This window comes from Silene latifolia, chromosome 9 (assembly GCF_048544455.1).
Source record: "Silene latifolia isolate original U9 population chromosome 9, ASM4854445v1, whole genome shotgun sequence".
Lineage (NCBI taxonomy): Eukaryota > Viridiplantae > Streptophyta > Magnoliopsida > Caryophyllales > Caryophyllaceae > Silene > Silene latifolia.
Genome location: NC_133534.1, coordinates 59,987,782 through 60,010,764, shown reverse-complemented (window position 1 = coordinate 60,010,764; position 22,983 = coordinate 59,987,782). Strand labels below are relative to the sequence as shown.

Below are 22,983 nucleotides of genomic sequence, written 5' to 3'. Positions count from 1 at the left end.
TTTGAAAATGCAGGTTGCGCCGTCTCGGTTTGTGGCGTTGTGGAGGGTGGCCAACCGGCTGCGAGCTACTGCCGTCGAGTCACTTGTCGGCGGTCGAGGCCGTCAGGTATGAACCTTGTGCCTATTTCATTTTTGAATTTTTGATTTTCCAACTTTTCTTGTAATTGATTGACACGAGCCAATTTATTGTTGTTCACAGGGTGACTGCGAGCTGGAGCGAGAGTTGACCCAGTCTCGGTAGGAGACAACTCGTTTTCTGAGGGAGCTTGAGGTTCGGGACGCCGACATTGCCGTTCTTGCGGCAAGAGTTGCAGAGTTGGAGGGCGACAAGCAGTAGTTTTGTGTAGCTTTTTTTTTTGTTTGTTGGCCGTATTTTGCACATTTGTACATTGATTTTGGACATTTTTGGACTTTGTTTGGGGCTCGAGCCCCCAGTTTGTTGTACATTTCCCTTTCTGGTTGGTATATATACGACGGCCTGAGTGCCTTTGCTGCTGGGTTGTGTTGCTTGTATCTGCAAGTTAGTTTTGAACAGGTTTGGTAGATGACGGTTTACGCCGTCATGCTGCCGAAATTTACATAGAAAACACGCAAAGCATACATTTATATATACATATGGCCTTAATTAGCGCCAAACGGGTGACTCAAAAGAATGCAAAAATGCAAAAATTTTGCCGGAAATGACCGGACGGTAGGGAGGGTTACCCCCTAAAAAAAGGAAAAAACAGAAATCTATAAGTTAGAAATGCAGAAATGAAATTAAGAAATTAAAAATTAATATATACATGTTGAAATTCGGTAAATTGCGAATTATTTTCTAAAATAAATGAATTAAATGAGAAATGTAAAATTAAAATGAATGAAAACGAAAGTTATTCCCTAAAATGATGAATTAAAATGAAAATTATTTTCTAAAAAGAAAATATACAAGTGTGATAAAATGGCGAAAATGTCGATGTCGCCTCGAAGTGCGTGCCCGCGAAATTAGGAAACCTGAAACATGGTAATCTTCACGTATTTACCAAAATAATAACCCGTAGGAATAGGAAATTATTCGTCATGGAATTAGGAAAGATCCAACGCGGAAAATCACAGAAGTGAAGCCGAGGAAGAGGCGCAACATGAGCTGCGTCCCTTTGAAGAGGCGCAGCAGGTGCTGCGCCTGTTCCCAAGGTGTTCTGCTCTGACGGATTTTTGGAAACAGAAATTAGTATAAATAGAAACGTCGATGGAGCTTTTATTCACACAAATCCTCCGTCTCTGCTTCGTCTAATTACATAAAATTCTCAAAATAAATTTTTCATCATGAATACTTTGGAGATTCGTTTGAAGGAATGGACCAACGAATTTTCGAACATGGAGAAACATGATATGGGTTCTTATAATTTTGGGTCATTGTTGAGTTTAAAACTCATCAAGGTTGTTAAACCGTTCTTGGATGCTTGCCTTGACTATTGGGACCCGAATTACCATGTTTTTGCGTTCCCTGGAGGTGATATTTGCCCATTTCCTGAAGAAATTGCCGCTATTGGTGGGTGGGATCCCGAACACTTGCCTGCCATTCCTTCTACTTCGCAAGGGTACAAGAGCAAATTTAGAGACTCGCTTGGGTTGACTAGACTTGAGGTGGACCGTCTAGTTACCTCGAAAGGCGTGAGAATGCTGGACTTCATAGATCGATTCATCAACAGGGCCGACCCCACCGTTTCTCATGTTGCTAGGCGGAGGGCATTTGGCTTTTGCTTGTTGCATGTGTATGTCTTCCAAGGGCATGTTGATGAAGACTTGAGAGGTGATCCCCGTCTTCTGGGCCTTGTTGAGCAAATGGAGCTGCGCAGGAGCCCAGCTTGCTTATGCTTAGGAGAGATTCTTTTGGGCTTGGATAATAGGAAATCCAACCGCGACCTACCGTATTTGGGAAGTCCCGTCATTTTGCAGGTAAAAGACATTTTTCTTTTTGTTTTCTTTTTTTTTTCTTTTTTTTTTTCGTTTTTTTATATCTAATACCCGCTTTTGGTAGGTTTGGCTTATGGAACGGCTCCGATTGATCGAGCCCCCAGTTCATGTGCTTTCCTATCATGCCCGCTCGATTGCGATGAGGACGAGGTTGTACATGGTGGACTTCACTCGGGTCTGTGATTACTGGAAGAACAAACTAAAGAGTGATGATGGCCCGTTGATTAGGTGGGTCGTACCGTGGTGGCACCTCAAATCCGTCACTGGAGTGTCTTCTTTGGATCCCACTAGGTCCGTGCGCATTCCTGGATTGGAGTTTATGGTGTGCATCTTCCCGGAAAGACTGATGAGACAGGTTGGGCTAAAACAGACGATCCCGAAGCTTGATACCGTCCCGCAGATTGCTATGGCGCTTACTACGGAGAGCCGAAGAGAGTGGGCCATTAAATGGGCCCAAAGAAACATGTGGTTCTTGAATTTCTCCGCTAATGCCTTGTGAGTGTCGGATTCTTATCTGCGGTGGAGAAAGGCTACTACTCCGGAAGAGCGCGAGAGATTGAGGAAGCGCGAGCCCGTTGACTACAAGGTGCGCGAGGTAGAGAAAGAGAAAGAGAAGCATCTGACAAAGGGAGAAGAAGAAGCCGGGTTTCAAGTTGTTCATCCTTCGAAGAAACCAAAGACTACTCCTGTCGCGGAAATGGTGATTGGCAAGAATGGAAAAGCTAGGCCTCGAGAAAGACCGTTGGTTATTAGGTCTGAAGTGGCGCAAGAGCGTCCGGCTCGAGGTCGTGACAAGAAATATGACAAGAATGACAAGGGCAAGGGGAAGATGGAGGAATAGCCCGAGCCTTTATTTATTATTTGATTATTATTATTATTTATTGTGATAAAAAGGTGGGGTTTTTAGAATCCTAGCCTATTCTATTTTTATTATGTAGCGTACTATTATTATTAGAAAATGGATGAAATAAAAAAGGTTAAATGGTCATGAAACCGTTGTGATTTTCTATTTATTATTCTTGTCGAATTTCAAATGCAATGCAAATGTCCTTCTATTTACATTTTAGATATAACGGGTTGAATCCTGTGAAGGATTGCCTACGTATTCACTTAAAAAAATGAAATCAAACCCTTGCGCGTAGTTCGAGTAAATGTAAAAGAATAATTGTTCTAAGCAAGAGCTTGTAATGAACTTAGAAAATAAGCATGAGCTTTTTTGCTTACTCTAAAGGTGCAAATTTAGTTTATTTGATGATATGAGGATGACAAATTTGTCAAAATGAAAGAGCACAGTGACATTAGCTTATTTCATCTTGACCAGGGGCCGTTTATTTAGTGCCACAAGAGCGACACGTGGGGTTACGCGAGGCGCGTTTTGTTCCTATTCTAGGCATAGTATCGTTTTAGTTGGTCAAGGTTTGTTGGGTTGGAAAACTCATTCCCATATAGGTCCGTGATTCTAACCGCGCCCCCTGGGAGTATGGATTTGACTAGAAAAGGTCCGGCCCAATTAGGTTTGAATTTTCCCCGTGGGTCAACAGGTAGAAGAGCTCTAACCGATTTGAGCACTAAGTCTCCTTCTTTGATGTTCCTTGGCCTAACCCTTTTATTGAAAGCTCGTTTGATACGTGCTTGATATGTTTGGACATTATGCAAGGCGCGTAGCCTACGTTCATCCAGGAAGATGAGTTCTTCATATCTATCCCTCTTCCAATCGGCTTCCGGGATTTGGCTTTCGAGTAAAATACGCAAGGATGGTATTTCTAGCTCGACTGGTTGTACAGCTTCCATGCCGTAGGTCAAATAGAAAGGAGTAGCCCCAGTGGGCGTCCTAAAAGATGTACGATACCCCCACAAAGCAAAGGGTATCTTGTTTGGCCAATCTCTATAGTTGTCAATCATTTTCTTGAGAATCGTGACAACATTCTTGTTTGCCGCCTCTACCGCGCCGTTAGTCTGTGGTCTATATGGCGAAGAGTGGTGATGCCTAATCTTGTATTTGGCTAGCAATTGCTCGGTTTCATCTTGGAAATGTGATCCATTATCACTAATGATCTCATGTGGGCAACCATATCGACAGATGATGTTGTTTTGTATGAACTTTGCCACATTTTTGGCTGTGAGACCAGTGTAGGAAGCCGCTTCTACCCATTTGGTGAAATAGTCAATTGCTACTAGAATGAAACAGTGACCTGCTGTTCCGGCCGGGGTTATCTTCCCGATTATGTCAATCCCCCATGCAGAAAATGGCCAAGGAGATGTCATTGTGTAGAGCAATGAAGGAGGGACGTGTTGTACATTCCCGAAGATTTGGCAATTATGGCAATGTCTTACGTATTTGATGCAATCGGATTCCATTGTGGTCCAATAATACCCCAAACGTGTGATTTTCTTCGCCATCATGGGCCCACTCATGTGAGGACCGCATTCTCCATCGTGGACTTCTTCCATCACCTTTCGTGCCTGTGAATGATCAAGGAAACGTAGGAGTACACCAAGAGGTGTTCTTTTGTATAACTCTCCTTGCATGAGAACTTATTGGGAAGCTAGTATGCGTATAGCACGTTGTCCCCTCTTGTCCATATCCAGTGGATAGGTACCATTAAGCTTAAAATTCAGGATTGCTTGGAACCAGGGTTCCTGCGCGATTTCCTCTTCATCGGTGATTTGGTGGACATAAGCCGGCTCTGACCGTCGTTCGATGCACAAAGGCATTTCCACCATGTGATCTGGCATATTAATCAAAGATGCAAGTTTCGCAAGAGCGTCTGCAAATTGATTTTCTTCCCGAGGTAGGTGTAGGTAGGTGACGTGATCAAAGAATTGAGCGACTTGGTCTATTCTAGCCTGATAAGGTGCGAGGCTTTCGCTTCGAATTTTCCAAGATCCTGTAACTTGGTTGATGATCAGTGATGAATCCCCATGTACTCGGAGGTTTTTAATGCCTAAGCTCACTGCTGCTTGTAGTCCAATGAGATAAGTTTCGTATTCTGCAGCGTTGTTTGTCACCTCGAAGTCGAGTTTGACAGCAATTGGTGTATGCTCGCCTTCAGGAGGAATGAGCAACACTCCTATTCCAAATTCTCTTAAGTTTGATGCTCCATCAAAGTAAAGGTCCCAGGAATCTACATCAATTTGGAGTATATCCTCGTCTGGAAATGACCAAGTGTCTATCGTTTGTGCGTCATTGATGGGATTTTCTGCGAAAAACTCGGCGACGGCGCGACCTTTTATAACTTTCAGTGGCACGTATTTGACGTCGAATTCTGAGAGCATCAGGGTCCATCTTGCTAGGCGTCCTTTGAGGACGGGTTTCTCGAAGAGATATTTGACTGGATCCATTTTGGAGTATATTTTGACGGAGTAGCTAAGCATATAATGGCATAGCTTCTTCGTTGCCCACACAAGAGCGAGGCATGTCTTTTCGAGTTGTAAGTATTTGCACTCGTACTCCAAGAACTTCTTACTAAGGTAGTAGATAGCTCTTTCTTCACTTCCTACTGTTTGAGCCAACATGGCACCCATGGCTGTTTCGGTTACTGTGAGATATAAACCAAGAGGTTGATCTCGTTGTGGTGGCATGAGCACTGGCGGTTTAGCCAATATCTCTTTGATTCGGTCGAATGCTTTCTGACAATCATCATCCCACATGGTGTGGTCCGTTTTCTTGAGCTTCTTGAAGATAGGCTCACAAATCATTGTGAGTTTCGATATGAATCGACTTATATACTGTACTTTTCCCAGGAATCCTATGACTTCTTTTTCTGTTTGAGGTTGTGGCATTTTGATCAGAGCTTTGATTTTGGAAGGATCTATTTCTATACCTCTTTGACTAACGACGTATCCCAGGAGTTTACCAGATGTTACCCCGAATGTGCATTTCTGAGGATTGAGCCTCATGTTGTACTTTTGTAGCCTTGAGAAGAACTTGCGAAGGTTCGCAATATGCACCTTTCTTTCCTTGGACTTGACAATCATGTCATCTACGTATACCTCAACTTCTTTGTGCATCATGTCATGTAAGAGTGTAGTTGTGGTGCGTTGATATATAGCTCCGGCGTTGATCAATCCAAACGGCATTACCGTATAGCAATAGGTTCCCCATTGGGTGACAAAGGCGGTCTTATGCATGTCTTCCATGGCCATCTTGATTTGATTATAACCTGCATATCCATCCATGAAGGATAGTAATGCGTGGCCTGCAGTATTGTCCACCAATATGTCGATGTGAGGTAGAGGGAAGTCATCTTTTGGACTTGCTTTGTTCAAGTCCCTAAAGTCAACACAAACACGGATTCTCCCATCCTTTTTGGGTACGGGTACTATGTTAGCTACCCAGTCAGAATACTCGGAAACTTTGATTAACCCGGCTTTGAATTGCTTGTCAACTTCTTCCTTAATCTTGAGGGCCCATTCTGTCCTCATTCGTCGAAGCTTCTGTTTCACAGGTTTGAAACCTGACTTAATTGGAATCCTATGTTCACCGATATCCCTGTCGATCCCTGGCATGTCTTTGTAGGACCAAGCGAAAACGTCTTTGAATTCGTTTAGGAGGTCTATGAAATCGGCCCTTTCGGTAGAGCTCAAGGTAGTCCCTATCTTAAGTTCTTGGGGTTCTAGTTCGGTTCCTACATTGATGGGTTCGGTGTCCTCTATTACTGGTCCCCCTTCCCCTTCCTATAGTATTTCTTTGGCTACGTAGGGAGGTATTTCGATCGAGTCTGGGTCTTGGTCATCCTCAGTATCATCGTAAACAGAATTGCACTCAAGATAACACAAAGAGTAAGCAGAACCTGATTTATTCATATTAAGATTTGAGTAAAGTTGAAACAAAGAAGCCAACTGATCCATGGTCAGTGGCAGCAAAGGGACAGTGGTTGGGGCATTTCCCGAACTACTGTGACTATTCGAGGCTAAGCTAGGAGAAACAAAGGGAGTGGAGATGACGACAGGAGTAGACTCTCTAATAACTTCTCTAGACTCCGACTCTGACTCCGACTCCGACTCGAACTCATCGTCTTCTGGTTCTCCTTTGAACATCTCTCCTTCTCCAGTGGTGAGCTTAAAGAGTCTTCCTTGATTGTTGGTCCACTTGATTGATTTTCTCCATCCTTTCTGCTGTCTTGCGTTGGTTTCTGTGATTAACGCGGTGGGGTTAAAGCGATCGTCTTGAAGTATCATGGTAATGATCTCATCCTGCGCAGCCCTAACAAATCGATCTTCTCCAAACAATAGGCTAACGGCATGTTCGTCTAAGCAAGGTGCTTGACGGGTTTTGACGGTAGGAACCGTTTCTGAAGGGATAAAGTAGCAATCGTGAAAGATCTCGATTCCGGCTAGCTTACTCTCGGGGTAGTGCCAAGGCTCGGGAAATCCGTGAAAGAGTTTTAGACTTCCTTCTTGAACAAAGTACCCATTTAAAGTAGGGAGATAGGGTCGCATTTGGACTCCTACGTGCTTACGATTTTGGATTTGGGCAAGCATTTCGAGAACTTCTTCTTTTGTGGGTTTGTACCCTAGTCTAAGTGGTATCCTCTTTGAGTTGCCTTCCTTGTATGGTGCGAAGGTGTTTCTTCGAGTAGGGTTCAAAGGCATTCCAGGGAAGTATCCCTGGGTTTTGAGCATGTGGTTGACCACCAAGTTGGAGTAGGGATCATAGTATAAGGGTGCCAATTCGCTTTCTATGACGCTCACGCTTTGGAAGCCCCCAAGTTCATATACGGGATCCGCAAGGACTTGATTGTTCGACTGTTTTTCGATTATTGCCTTGATGGGTGATGAAGTGATCGTCACTACTTTGCCATTTAGTGGGATCTTGATCTTTTGATGAAGAGTGGATGTTACCGCTTTGGAAGCGTGAATCCACGGCCTTCCTAGAAGTATGTTGAAGGAAGCTTCAATGTCCACTATTTGGAAGTTAACCTTTCGTTCAATTGGCCCTGTGGCTATGGTTAGGTTAACAAGTCTTACCACCTTTCGTCGTGTACCGTCATATGCACGCACACCTTGATTGGTAGGGGTCCAATCCGACTCTTTCATGCCTAGCTTGTATGCCGTTTTGAGGGGTATGACGTTGACCGCGGAGCCATCATCTACCAAGGTCATTGGCACGTTCTTCTCTAGACAAATGACGGTGATGTAAAGAGCTAAATTGTGACTGGCGCCAAAAGGTGGTAAATCTTCGTCTGAGAAAGTAATAGGATTACTTAGCTTCGGTGATTCTTGGAAGACCAAGTTGACTACATCTTCAGGAGTGGAGTTATGCGCTACATTTAGTTTGGCCAAAGCTTGCAGTAAAGCTTGGCGATGTGGGAATGAGCTTGCTACCGGTTGCGGTGAAAAGATCACCTTTGTCTTCCTCGTAATTGCTTGAGCAAATGATCAGTGGGGTCATCTTCGTTATCACTTGGTGTGATGACGTTGGTTGGACCATTTTGAGTAGTGCTTTGATATGGACAACCCGAACGAGTTAGGTGGTCCACATCTTGGTCTTCACCATTTTGGACTATTTCTTTGACTAGGGAGTCTTCAATGAGATACTCGTCCTCATCGTCGTCGGCCCAAACCCCATTGATTGCAGTTAGTTCCCTCATTCTCATGATATCATCTTCTAGTCGTATGATTTGGTCGACTAGTTTATCAACTACGGTGACTATTTCTTGCATAGTGGCATTTTGAGAGAAGATTAGTGGCGCATGTTCTTTGGTCGTTACGTTGGAATTGCGTAAAGTTGTCCCCACATTCTCTAATTCCCAAACTTGTCTATCCACACTCCTTGCCCATGTGATGAAGTCGGAAATGGTAGGGGAGATAGTAGAGTAGAGCCCTTCATTCTTGATTGCATAAATTTCATTTTCGATTGGAGAAATGAGGTGTGAGCAATCTAAGGTAGATTCATCACTTGTGATCACTAGAACTCCAAGAGGATTCTGAGTGTTGTTGGGTTTACCTCCCGGTGGTATTGGCAATCGACCATCTTTAATCATGTCTTGAAGCACGTGTTTCAACTTGTAGCATTTTTCTGTGTCGTGCCCCTTGCCCCTATGGTATTCACAGTACGAATTCTCATCCCAAAATTTGGATTTCCTTTCGGGTTCGGGAGTAGGTCCAATGGGTTGGAGTTTACCTTGCTTCATTAACCTCTTTAGAGCGTTGGAGTAAGTGTCCCCAAGATTTGTGAATTTCCTTGGTGGGGTGCTTTTCTTGGATGGCTCGAGAAGGTTAACTTCGTCGGTCTTGCTAGTAGAGCCGTATGAACGACTCGTTGAGCCTTGGTATCCTCGACCTACCGTTTTGGACAAGAGTCCTTTACGGATGTCATCTTCAATCCTTGTCCCTAGTACGGTTAAGTCTTTGAAAGTTTTGATGTTTTGGTATCTCAAATGATTGGCATAGATGGGTTTGAGATTGTCCACAAACTTCTCCACAAGGGTAGCCTCATCTGGACGTTCAACTAGTTGGGTGCTAGTCTTCCTCCACCTACTTAGGAAGTCGGTGAATCCTTCTTTGTCATTTTGGGTAAGAACCTCTAGAGTGCGCATTTTAACTTGGATCTCGGCATTATCCGCATATTGTTTAGAAAACTCGATTGCGGCATCCTGCCAAGTAGCGACCTTCTTGTGATCTAAGGAGTAAAACCATTGCTTCGGGATAGTGTCAAGAGATGAAGGAAAGATCCTTAAGAACATCTCGGGTTTGATGCCTTTGATAGACATGTAATCCTTGAAGGCACGGATGTGGTTCAAAGGGTTCTCGTGCCCCTTGAATTTAGGGATATCCGTCTTATTGAAGTTAGTTGGCAATTTGGAATTGACGGCCTCATACTTGCGATTGTTCTCCCTATAAATGTCATCCCCCTTAAGGTACATCAATTGCTCCTCTAAGTATTGGAGTCTTTTCTTAGCTACAGTCATCCCCATGAGAGGATTTTCATCCTTAGATTCATTATCAGAGTCACCTAGTACTTCATTTTCATGAGGAGGCAATCTTCCCTCTACGGCATAGATACGGCCCTTGATGAGCTCAAGGCGGTCATAGACTTGGTCTTGGGTAACTTGCATTTGGGCTAGCGTGGCTAGGATTCGATCATTACCATCTTAAAGTTGGTGGAGGTTTGTTTCGCTGGATCCAGGCATCTTGAAAACTGGATAAGAGATCGGCGACGAATCAAAACACGATCGACCATTCTAACACACTTGCTAAAAGAAGAAATGTTTTGACTCGTGAAGTGGGTGTGTGCCACTTGTGTTGAGTGAGCTTTGAAGAAAGACAAGGTTTTTGAAAATGTGTGCCCTAGTCAACTATAGTGTAGTTGTAGGAGGGGACTCGAAGTGAAGTTTTGAAATGGGCTTGTGGCCCGAATTTTGACACGACAAACGGACAAAGTTTTGACCGGATTTTGCGCTAATTGAAGGCCTATTTCGAAATTTTATTTGAAAATGGGTTTTGATTTTTGAAAAATCGTCATGGTTTTGTTTAAAAATGGTGATCACGTAAGGTACAAACATTTATACAATCATTATAACGGGATGCTGAGTGCATTTAAAAGGGTTTTGGTTTAAAGGGTGGGTTGCCATACCGAACCATCAAACCCGAAGTCTGTGGAGAGGCTCGTACCAAACAAGAGTAAGGCCGATTCCTAGTCCATTTTCTCAAGTAGTGAAGGCCCTTGATACAAACAAGAGTAAGCATCATGGTATGGATGACGTCAATCGCTATCCATCCTTAGGCCCAAATAAGAATTAGGACCGTTTAGACGGGACGATTGGTCGAATGGGTTGGGTTGGGCCTAGGAAGGCCGAATAAAACGGTCTAGGAAGACCGAGTTATGAAAACCGACAATTGTCTTGTACAAACTATTCCCTAACCTTGTTCAAGTTTCACCCTTGCTACACGTAAGTGTATTATCCCCAGCGGAGTCGCCAAACTGTGGACAGCGGGGGCCCACGGGGGCGCTTGGGAGGAAAGAGAAACAAGCGTTTGCATTTTTGTTGGAGTCGCCACCAATTTTATAGGAAATTGGAACCGTTCGAATACCTCGTGTCATGTCAAGACACAAAGTAAAGACATGAACACTAAGCAATCGTTACCCTTAGCATTCTATGTCTAGAATGACTCTCGTGGATGCCAATGAACACGGGTGCTCACGGAGATCTGGAGTAAGGGGTGAGGGTACGTATTAGGAAGCTCTTTTGATCGAACACCTAATCCCGCCCGCCTCGATAGCGGCCTCTACTAATGATTAGGGAAGTTATTCATACTCGATATATCGTCGATTATATGCATGCAATGCAACATCCAAGTTTTAATCCTAGCATGTGAGAATTAGACTAAGTCGGTGAACAATTAATTAGCATATAATTGGGTCGAAGTTGGATTTAAGCTCAATTACATGTGAAAACATACAAACAATAAAAGAAATACAATAATTATAAATTACAATAACGAAAATTACAATAATTACAATGGATTAGGCGATTTATGTCGAAAATACCTTTAAAACGGATAATTTGGGAAAAAGGAATAAAAGAAAGAATTAACGAACAAAAAAGAAGGTGGTAATACGAATAATAGTCAATTATACGTAAACTAATTAAACTAGGTCAAGGCAAAAACGGAGTTCAGGGACAGAATTCAGCCTGGAACAGGCGCAGCAGAGCTGCGTCCTTTGGAATAGGCGCAGCAGTTGCTGCGTCTGTTCCTGACCTGAATTCTGGTTGTGAAGCCGAAATTGCGTGTTGTTAATATTCATTGATGAATTTAAAGATCGATTAAATTATTTACTCGGATGGAAGTGATTAATATGTTATTTACATGTTATTAATGTCATAAAACAATAAAACATGAATGAGACGGAATATAACGAATTAATATAAGATTAATGAGAATTATTAACAAATTAACAAACTAAATCAACTAGTTAGGTTAAATACAATGGATTAATGACAAATATGTGATAAATACGACAAAAGACAGATGAAAACTATATCAAAGATGAATTCCAGAAACCCAATATTGATGAATTGAACCTCTATAACCCGGAATTGAGTTTAATGACGAAAACCCGCAAACATTGACTTATAAGAGATTTAAGTCGGATTTATGATTATTAAAACATGTTAAAGATGAATAATAAATATACATGTGAATTATATGCTATTATGATGAAGAATAAACAAACGAAAATAAACAATTACGACGAATTACAGAGGACGAACGAAGAAGAAAGGAAGCAGAAACTGCGGCAGCCTCACGAAGAGGCGCAGCAGAAACTGCGCTCCTTCAAAGAGGCGCAGCAAGTTGCTGCGTCCTTTCTCGACGGTCAGTCTTCTGGAAATCCGTAAAAAAGAGGTTTTAAAGCACGGTTTAGAAATCGGTTTTAATGAGGTATTTTCGACATAAATCTTACATTGATGGTTACAAAAAAGTAAACACAATAAATAAATAAGGATTATACACCCTCAGACTTACATGTTGACGAAACGAGAAGGACTAAGATATCGATTAGTGATGCTCGACGCGAATGCAAAGAAAGTGCCCTCGTAAGAGGAAAACGATTAGATTAATTAAGTTGATTGATGTGGAGTTGGTCAAATTGGTCGGTCATGCAAACGAGGCTGGTACTCAGAAGGATCCGAGCTTACGTGGTCGAATGTTCAAGCACGTAGACGCCAAAAAGTAAGAACAAAGGTCTAGAATGCAAAGGGAGAAGAGAAGGGCGGACACTCGCGTGAGAAATATGAGGAGCGATGCTCCTATTTATACTAATCACGTGGAGGAATTAGGGTTTCGGAGACTCTTTAGAAGTGAATCTCGGAAAGATATATAAAAATATACGAGAAATACGCAGAAAAGGGCCTGGGAAGAGGCGCAGCAGCCACTGCGTCTCTTGGAAGAGACGCAGCACCTGCTGCGTCTGTTCCCAAGGGATTTCCTCCTGCGGAAGAAAGATTTCCGTGTTTAAGTTATGGTAGGACGGAAATAATTTGGTTTTCCGTAATATCTTATGTGAATATTTCGGGAAATTGTTTACCAAAGGATGAAAATTATGAAATATGGAATAGAAATATCCGGAACATTCCAGAACATTCTGACTCGGGATTTGACGGTTATTAGAAAATGAAGACGGTTTTAGGCCTGGACTCCAAATGTACTCTAATTACTGTCAAAACGACCGTATCGGCACGTAGATGACAACTAAGAGGTAGATATTAATGTTTGAGCAATCACTTGACGATAAACTTACGAATTGTCACAAATCGTTCAGCGTAGCAAACATGCGGCCCAATCATCACCGGGTGGTTTGCGAGAGGTGCAGAAATGAGGTATCTACACCATTACAGGAGAATATGTCTCTTCATAATCAATACCAGGTCTTTGTGAAAAAACTTGTTCAACTAAACGAGGCTTATGTTTGACTATCTCGCCTTTTTAATTTTTTTTTTCGCACAAACACCCATTTTTAGCCTACTGGCTTTACTCCACTGGGGTGCGAATTACTGGCCCAAATACTTCTCATTTAGCCAGTGATTTTAATTCTGCTTTAATAGCATCTTTCCATTTAGGCCAATCAATTCTACGTCTGCACTGATCAACAGACTTTGGTTCATGATCCTCATTTTCATGCATGATATCAAACGCTACATTAAATCTAAAAACACCATCATCGACGTCGACTTTATTTCGGTTCCAACTTTTTCTAGGCATGACATAATTTATCGAAATCTCTTCACAATCTTTATTTTCAGGTACCTGAATCTCTTCTAGATTAATATTATCAGTCATGTCTCCAAGCTTTTCAAGGGGCTTTTTAAAAGCTATCTTATCCTCAACATTGTCATTATAACCTTTTGCTCCTTTTTGTTTTCGAGGATTTTTATCTTTGGAACCAATAGGTCTACCACGCTTCATGCGTGCTTTAGACTAATTTGCAATTGAAAGTCCTTCAGGGACATTAATTTTAGCTGGAGCATTTACAGCTGGTATATGAGATTTTATCACTCCTTTTGGATCAGTGAAGGCATTTGGCAGTTGGTTTGCTAACTGTTGAAATTGAATTATCCTTTGAACTTCAAGTTCACATTCTTTAGTACGAGGATCTAAATGAGATAATGACAATTCATTTCAACTTATCTCTTTTACCAGTTGTTTATTTTCTCCCCCTAATGTTGGGAAAAATGATTCATCAAAATGACAATCAGCAAAACGGGCCGTAAATAAATCTCCTGTAGACGGCTCTAAATATTTAATAATTGATGGAGATTCGAACCCAACGTATATTCCCAACCTTCTTTGGGGTCCCATCTCTGTACGTTGTGGTGGACTAATTGGAACATATACACCACAACCAAAAATTCTTAGATGAGAAACATTCGGTTCGTGACCAGAAATCAACTTTAGGGGAGATGATTTATGATAACTTGTTGGCCTGATGCGAATTATTGTTGTTGAATGTAAAACAGCATGCCCCCATGTCAAAATAGACAATTTAGACCTCATAAGCATTGGTCTCGCAATTAATTGAATGCGTTTTATTAATGACTCAGTAAGACCATTTTGAGTGTGAACATGTGCTACAGGATGTTCAACATTTATCCCAATAGACATACAATAATCATCAAAAGTTTGTGAACTAAATTCACCAGCGTTGTCGAAACGGATAGTCTTAATGGGATAATCTGGATAGTGAGCTCTTAATCTTATCAATTGAGCTAGTAATCTTGCAAAAGCCAGGTTGCGAGTTGATAATAAGGACACGTGTGACCATCTAGTTGATGCATCAATTAATACCATAAAGTATCGAAATGGTCCACTTGGTGGATGTATAGGTCTACAAATATCACCTTGTATCCTTTCCAGAAATGTAAGGGATTTGTTCCCTATCTTTGTAGGTGATGGCCTAATAATCAATTTGCCTTGTGAACAAGCGGCGCATGAAAACTCTCTAGTTTGAAGAATTTTCTGATTTTTCAATAAATGTCCACATGAATTTTCAATGATTTTTCGCATCATTAATGATCCGGGATGGCCAAACCGGTCATGCCAAACAATAAAGTTGTTTTTATCTGTAGACTTTTGGTTTACTAGTGCATGAGATTCAACTGCACAAATTTTCATATAATACAAGCCAGAAGATAACGCTTGTAGTTTTTCCAACACACTTTTCTTGTTCAAATTTGAACGTGTGATATATAGGTATTCAACCCCATTTTCATTTGCTGTCTCAACATGAAATCCATTTCTACGGATATCATTAAAACTCGGCAAATTTCTTTTTGACTTAGGAGAGTACAAAGCCTCCTGTATTTCAATATTTGTTCCATTAGGCAACAAAATATTAGCTCTTCCGGAGCCCTCAATTAATTTTGTACTACCAGCAATTGTACAAACATTTATCTTTTGCTCTTTCAGACAAATAAAATACTTCTTATCTTTAAGAATTGTGTGCGTAGTTGCACTATCCGCGAGACATGCATCTTCATGTGTAACTCCCATAATCTTCATAAAATAAAGGATTATTTAATGGGAATACTCTGAACTATAAGGATGCTGCTTAAAATACTCCAAACTCGAATTTAACTACCAATAAAACTACGGAATTTATTTTCGCAGTACACATTTTACTCATTTCAGTACTTTTTGCACCTTATTTTCCATTTGTATACCCCTAGTCAGAAAAAAGCTCTAACCCTAAATCCCTCGGTCAGTAACTATGAAATGTTGTGCAAAATCAATCAAAATTGTCAATTCTAGATAATATAGCACAACTAATTAATACGTTAATTATGATCTATTAATCAAGTCAATTTTGTTTCTGATTTTTATTTAGAAAATTTACTTTTAATTAGGCTTTGTGGTAATTTAGGGTTGTTGGGTAGAAGTGGGTCAGCGACAACAGCGGTGGACCCGGTGGTGGCCTAACGACGAGGGTAGCACAAGGGGACGACGATACCTAGATAAGCACGAGGTAGCGTTAAGTGGGTTTCATATAGGATATGGTGGGCAGGTGATTATCGGGCGGATAAGGTGGCAAGGCTGGTGGTGATGATGTGGGGGACGGGGGACAAGTAGCTTTAGGATGGACGGGTGCAGGTTTAATGGCAGGTGGAGTAGTGGTTGAGAGGTAGGAGATTGTTGGGGTAGTAGGCGTAGTACTGATGGTGTACTACATTATTTCAGTAATTTTCATTCTTTTTTTTCAAAAAAAAATTTTTTAATGCAATTCTTAATGATTGGAAATAATATTATCAACGTAACTTCTTCTCATTGTCGTTGATAACGGTGGTACAAGGGTGGTTGACGCTGGTGGTTGATGACGGTGGTATAAGCTTTGTGAAATTAGAGGGGAATGAATGTTTGAAATTAGAGAGAATATATTAGAGAGAGGTTAGAGAGGGACAGTGGTAGGAGAAATGAGAGGGGTATAACTGTCAACAACGTACTGAGATGAGTAAAATGCGTACTGCGAAAATCAGCACCCTAAAACTAACTAATGCCTTCCTTCACTTTAAATAGAATCCGTGTTTTGTTAACTTGTTGTAACAGGTCATTATTTCCGCTGGCCCACTCTTTTTCCCTTTATTATTCTTCATCTTCTTCCTTTACTTCTTTCTTTCTTTTCCATTCTTCATCTGCTTCCTTTACCTATTTTTTCCTTTTTCAAATTTTAACTCTCTTAAATTTCATATAAATTGTTCTCAGTAAAAGCGGTCTTCGCCTTCTTCTAAAAGCATGCTATGGCAAAAACCATTCCCTCGCTCGCTTGAATCCAACGATTCACCGAATGATTTACGTAATCCGAAGGTAAACATCAAATCAATCAATGTAATAAAAACAACCCACATCAACAATTTCAAAACCCATTTTGCAATAAAATTAAACGATTCACCAAATGATTTACCAAGAATAGGAGAATGATGAGTGCACCATGATTGCACCAAGTTGCTTCACTTTTGCTGTTCAAATGTAATTGAAATTTGCAGCAAAGTGGAGACATAGACCTACAGAACTTTATTTTCCTGGCTTTAATTTAAACGATAATTTTGAAGTTCAAATAAACAGAAAAGTGTAGAGATAGTTAAGAATAAAGATGTTGCCTACTTTTTCAGACAATAAGAATTCTAAATCCCCAATTCCAAACGCAAATCTCTAATTTCAGACCTTAATTCTAAATTCACAGGTGAATCTTCCGACGTTTTACCGGAGATTCTTCGACATTCTCCTCTGGCCAATATTTATCGGTAAGAGATAATTAATTTAAGAAGTACTTGGTGAGGATCAAGCTTTAATGGGGATTGGGTGAAAGGTAGCATAAGAAGTAAAAGGTAACAGGGAAAAGAAAAGTAAAGGAGAGGTTAAATGAGGTGTGTGAAAAAAAGTTTACTTGCATAGCAGGTAGCTGGTCAACCTAGTGCAATATTAGCGAAGGGGACATTAGTTGGTTTTATTGGTAGTTAAAATAAAGTCTGGAGTATTTTGAGCAGTACCCTCATAGTTTAGAGTATTCTCATTAAATAACCCTAAAATAAATTACATGTGATAAGATACATGCATAAATAAAATAAAATAAGCGAATAAAACAAATTGCTAAAATTAGTAAATAACTAAATACGATATCATGCGCCTGTGAATATTATATGTACATGTTAACCGGATTGATCCACACATTGTCCGTATATTATCATCTAACAGTTGCTAATATACATGCATGTCTGACAATTTGACAGAGATAAGGCCTAATACTAATTGAAATGTCAAATGGGCTTATTCTCATACATGCTTACCTGATGAAACAAAGTACTATCATTAACTTAGTGTGTTTTGCATGCTAGTCTTAGAAACTCAATCTAGCTAAACGAGATTAATGAGTATAAGATTACTCAGTTCAGTCGGTTGGTTAGTCAACGTTGAAAAACAAGCACAATAATAAGTCATCGTGAGTTTACTGAACAAGGAGTATGAAAATAAATTTAACCAGTGTAAGTGTAATAGATAAATGAAAAAGAAAGTATAGAATAGGGTGGACGTAAAAGTACGAACAAACATACTAGTAGTGTTTATAAAAGAAACTTAACAAACATACTTGATAATATCCGAAAACAAAGTACGAATCAATCAATATATATAACTAAAGGAGGCTTTTTTTTCTAATTATACTATAGTATTAGAATTAGGAGATAATTAATAATTTACAATTTTTCTATTATAATTAGGAATATAATTTTTCTATTAGAAATGAGAATTAATTAATTATTTTACAATTTTCCTATTAGAAATAGGAAATAAATTAACAATTTATTAAGGCTGTTTTTTCTAATTATACTATTAGAATTAGGAGATAATAATTATTTAAAAAATTTCTATTATAATTAGGAAAATGATTTTCCTATTAGAAATGAGAATTAATTAATTATTATTTTATTAAAAACGGGAAATAAATTAATTATCTACAATTTATTAATATTAAAAAATTATTCAGTAGTATTTGGTCACTTTTTATTAAATTAGAAGGAAAAAAAACCTTTGATATATTTATAATATCCAATTTTATAACAACTTCCGATTAAAAAAATGAGGTATTATGAGGCTAAAAGGCCCTAGGCCGGACTGAGTTGTGACAAATGTGCATGCATAATATGTACTACATGGAATTTACTCATGTAAAGAGTAAAATGAACGCTGAAATATGCTTGTACGTCTTTTGTTATTGCTAATGTCATATTTAATTATACATAATACGAAGTTTATTTTTCAAATGTCATATGTATTTCTCCTACTAATTTTAAAGTTATTTACCTAACAATACACTTCAACTTCTATTAATAATTTATTATTATATTATTTACATTCATTTGTCATTATATAAAAGTATATTAATCAAAATTTAAATAAGATTATTCACAAATTATTGATAAATACAAAGTTTGATATCTATTTTTCAAGGAGTATTAAAACATAAAGAAAGTTACTGCTAATTTGCGAATCAAAATATCATATTATGACAAATGAGTAAATGTTTTGAAAAACTTTATTGTGCGATTGTTTTACAATTTAAAGTAAAAATGGTACCACAAGTAATAAAATAGATTTGAATGAGACTTGAAGGTAAATTAGATACACTTATTATAGAAATATGTAAGGTTAAGATTCAATTCAAGCAACGATCAACATTAAAAAAAAAAGTCATGAAAAACACATAAAAGGGTAAGAGTAGTCTTTCCCTCACATAGTGAAGACCGTCTCTCTCAAGCTTATATTCTGACAAATTTACATGCATAAAAAACGGTACTATTCAATTATATGGAGCAAACTAATTATTGTTGATGCTATAATTTTTTATTTTTATTTTGGTAAATTGAGCACATCATCACTATAATTTAGGGAGAGATACGAATTGAGGAAGGGTGAGACATATTCGTCATGCATAATACGATGCTTTAACCACCTTTAACAAAAATATAAAAATAAATGAAAAAATTTAAACCTAAAAGGGGGTCACGTACTTGCCAACTCTTCTATAGCTCTCTACCGCATTAATATTCTCATGAAGTTTATGACATTTACTTCATATTAATAAAATAAATGATTATAGTGCTTCGTACAATTTGTAATTTATAACTTTTAGCTAACTTATTTGAACTTGCTTAAATTTATATATTTTAAGTGAAGAATATTAATTATAAATATGATAAAGATAAAGTTTGATCTTTAGTTTCCTCAGAGATAGAAAAAACTCAATTTTAATTTTCTTATAATATACTAACTAAAGGTCATAATGTAAAACATGAAATTACACCACAATCTACTATTTCAATATGTCGATGATTAACACTCAAAATAGCACATTTGTTATTTAAATAGTGTACAAACTCTCAAAATGCTAAAAAAAATGTTCAATCTGTCGTTATCAAACAAAACCTAAGTTTCTGCATTTTTTTGTCATGTTCAACATAATCTTTATGGGATGTAAAAATGATGAAGTTCAGATAGTAGCAGTTAGTTTTCTGTTAGTTAGATGGACTTTTTAAAAGAGAGATGAAAGCTTTGCATTTTAGACCGTTTTATGTGTGAAATGAAGGGATTAAGTAGTGGGCTAAAGGTTGTTTTGAGTGGGAATGAGGTTGATTGCGACGAGTTGGTTGACTAATGTTTTTCTTTACTAGATCTAGAAAGGGGGTAATAATTTTGAGATAATAAAATTTGAAGAAAAAAGGACAATAAAAATGAGATGGAGGTAGTAAGATTTATTTATGCAAAATGAAATAAATAGCAATGTTTGTGTATATATATAATATTCAAACTTATTCAGTTTACAAACATAGTACCCAAACACATTGTTTGAGTATCTGGAATGGAGGTAGGGGAGGGGACGAGAGAGAGAGAGAGAGAGAGAGAGAGAGAGAGAGAGAGAGAGAGAGAGAGAGAGAGAGAGAGAGAGAGAAGAGGAAATATTGTTTCTTAAACTTCTCTTTGTTAAAGGAGAAATAAATTGTCTTCGATAAGGGGATGAGGATCCATATCATCTAGAGTAAAGATTAGTATTTCATGGAGGTGAATGTGATTTATGACTTCTTAGATATAAAACGTGGCAGAAAGGTAGTGATAGTGGTAGTGGATTGGAGGTTGTTTCAAGTAGTAAGAACTAATCACAGTGGCTGATGTTTTATTTTGCGGGTAAATTAGTGGGGTGGAGGGAGGGTGCATTTGTGGAGGGTGATGAGTTTAACGAGGATAGTGATAATAAATAAGGTTATTTATCAGCAAAATATCGCTTGCATTAAAACATATAGGTAACATGAATAATAACAAGAAACTTCAAAAGATCATACTGATAAACTTAATCTTGACCACATCAATCCAAATTAAAGTAAAATCTTAATTCTAACAACATTGTCGAGAGTAAGGGTTAGTTTCCATTGGATTGTGGATTTTTCTAGAAGTAGGGGTTTAGTTTTTCGCTTGGTTGGATAAATTTGAGAGAAGTTTCGAAGACAAGGATCGATCTTTCAAGGGATGAGATTGTTTTAGATCATGTGTGTGAATAGGGAAGAAAAAATAGGGGTCTGCGTGAAGGATTTTGTTTCAAATGAGAACATGAGGGCAAGACTATTGTTATAGGGGGTGTCATAAGCAGCCCCAACCATGTAGTATTGCGTTGGAATTTGGTTCACATTCAAAGGTACGTCTATAGTTTGACCGGGAGATATAACATTTAACTACCTATAAATGTTTTTACGTAACTACCATTTGGCCAAACAATGAGTAAATTATGATTGTTATTCTAAAGAAGGAGATTTATTGCATCATTGAGTTGATTATGCAGAGTAGATATTATTGTTTTCCTTGACCAATTGAAAAACAAACAGGTAGTAATGAACAAAATCTAAAAACTCTCAGTCTCAAGTATCATATATATATATATATATATAAACTTCATATTGGTTTTATTTTCCTAAAAAAACAACATTGTCGAGAGCAAGGGTTAGTTTCCATTGGATGGTGGATTTTTCTAGAAGTAGGGGTTTAGTTTTTCACTTGGTTGGATAAATTTGAGATAACTTTCGGAGACAAAGATCGATCTTTCAAAAGATGAGATTATTTTAGATCATGTGTGTGAATAGGGAAGAAAAATAGGGGTATGCGCTACGTGAAAGATTTTGTTTCAAATGAGAAGATGGGGGCCAAGACTATTGTTATAGACAGGGGGGTCATAAGCAGCTCTAGCCATGTAGTATTGTGTCGGAATTTGGTTCACATTCAAACGTACTTCTATAGTTTGACCGGGAGATATAACATTCTAACTACCTCTAAATGTTTTTACATAATTACAATTTGATCTAGCAATGATTAAATTATGGTTGTTATTTGAAAGAAGGAGATTTGTTTCATCATTAAGCTGATTATGCAGAGTAGATATTATTGTTTTCCTTGACCAATTGAAAAACAAACAGATATTAATGAACAAATTCTAAAAACTATCAGTCCAAGTATCATATATATAAACTTCATATTGGTGTTATTTTCCTAAAAAAATACTCTTTTATTCTTAAGTCAATATTATGTTAACGTAAATTATTTGTTGGTCATGCGGCATACATAAAGTCTTAGACATGAACGATGTACTATATGTCTATATTCTATTTTATTGTGAAATTTATCACACATTATTTTAATATCCGTGCAACGCACGGGCAAGAAAACTAGTAGTAGCTAAATTGAACAAAAATAAATAAATAACTTAAGTAATACAAATAAATTTAGTCCAATTTCGGGACACTTCCATCACCAATCAAAGGGCCAATTTCTCCATTAGGATCAAAGGTCATGAAATCTGAGATGTCCAAATCCATAAATTTGCCAGATACGAAAGGTAGATTGTTATCACCATCAGCATAATTCGTTTCAAAATTTTCATGCTCAGCAGCAAAATTTGCTTCTATATTCTTCCCTTTATTATTTTTCAGAGACTGCTTGTAAAGATCAACAAGATGTTGCGGCGTACGACAAGTATTAATCCAATGTCCCTGTACTGCCACAACAGTGCCATGGATTTTCACCAGTTTTCTTTATCTTATCATGTGGACGATCTTTTGATTCCCCCTTTCGGTGAGAATACGATCTTTTAAATTTTTCACCTCTACCACCACAAAAATTGTTTCGTCCTCGTCCACGTCCACGTCCACGTCCAAGGCCACTACCTCTAATGTGACCCGAATATTTATTTGTCGCATTCATTATAGGGAATGGACCAGAAACTGTCGCATTCAATTCTGGGAATGGATCAGTGCCAATAGGGCGGGACTGGTGGTTTTTTAACAGGATTTGATTATTTTGCTCAGCCACCAATAAGCATGAAACTAGTTCAGAGTATTTTTTAAATCCTCCCTTACGATATTGCTGTGAAAGTAGCAATTGTGAACTATGAAAAGTCTGATATGTTTTTTCCAACATATCCGCATCAGATATCTTTTCTCCACACAAAGTTAACTGGGAAGCGATTCTGTGCATGGCTGAGTTATACTCAATAAC

At 38.6% G+C, this 22,983-nt stretch overlaps 1 protein-coding gene across 1 annotated transcript; it reads right to left on the bottom strand.

Moving 5' to 3' along the window:
- Positions 1-22,211: 22,211 nt before the first annotated feature.
- LOC141601096 (uncharacterized) lies at positions 22,212-22,962 on the bottom strand. The gene is made up of 2 exons (XM_074421361.1): positions 22,590-22,962; positions 22,212-22,483 (listed from the first exon to the last, which is right to left on the bottom strand). Exons 1-2 carry the CDS (start codon positions 22,960-22,962, stop codon positions 22,212-22,214), a joined length of 645 nt encoding a protein of 214 aa, XP_074277462.1.
- Between the last annotated feature and the right edge of the window lie 21 nt (positions 22,963-22,983).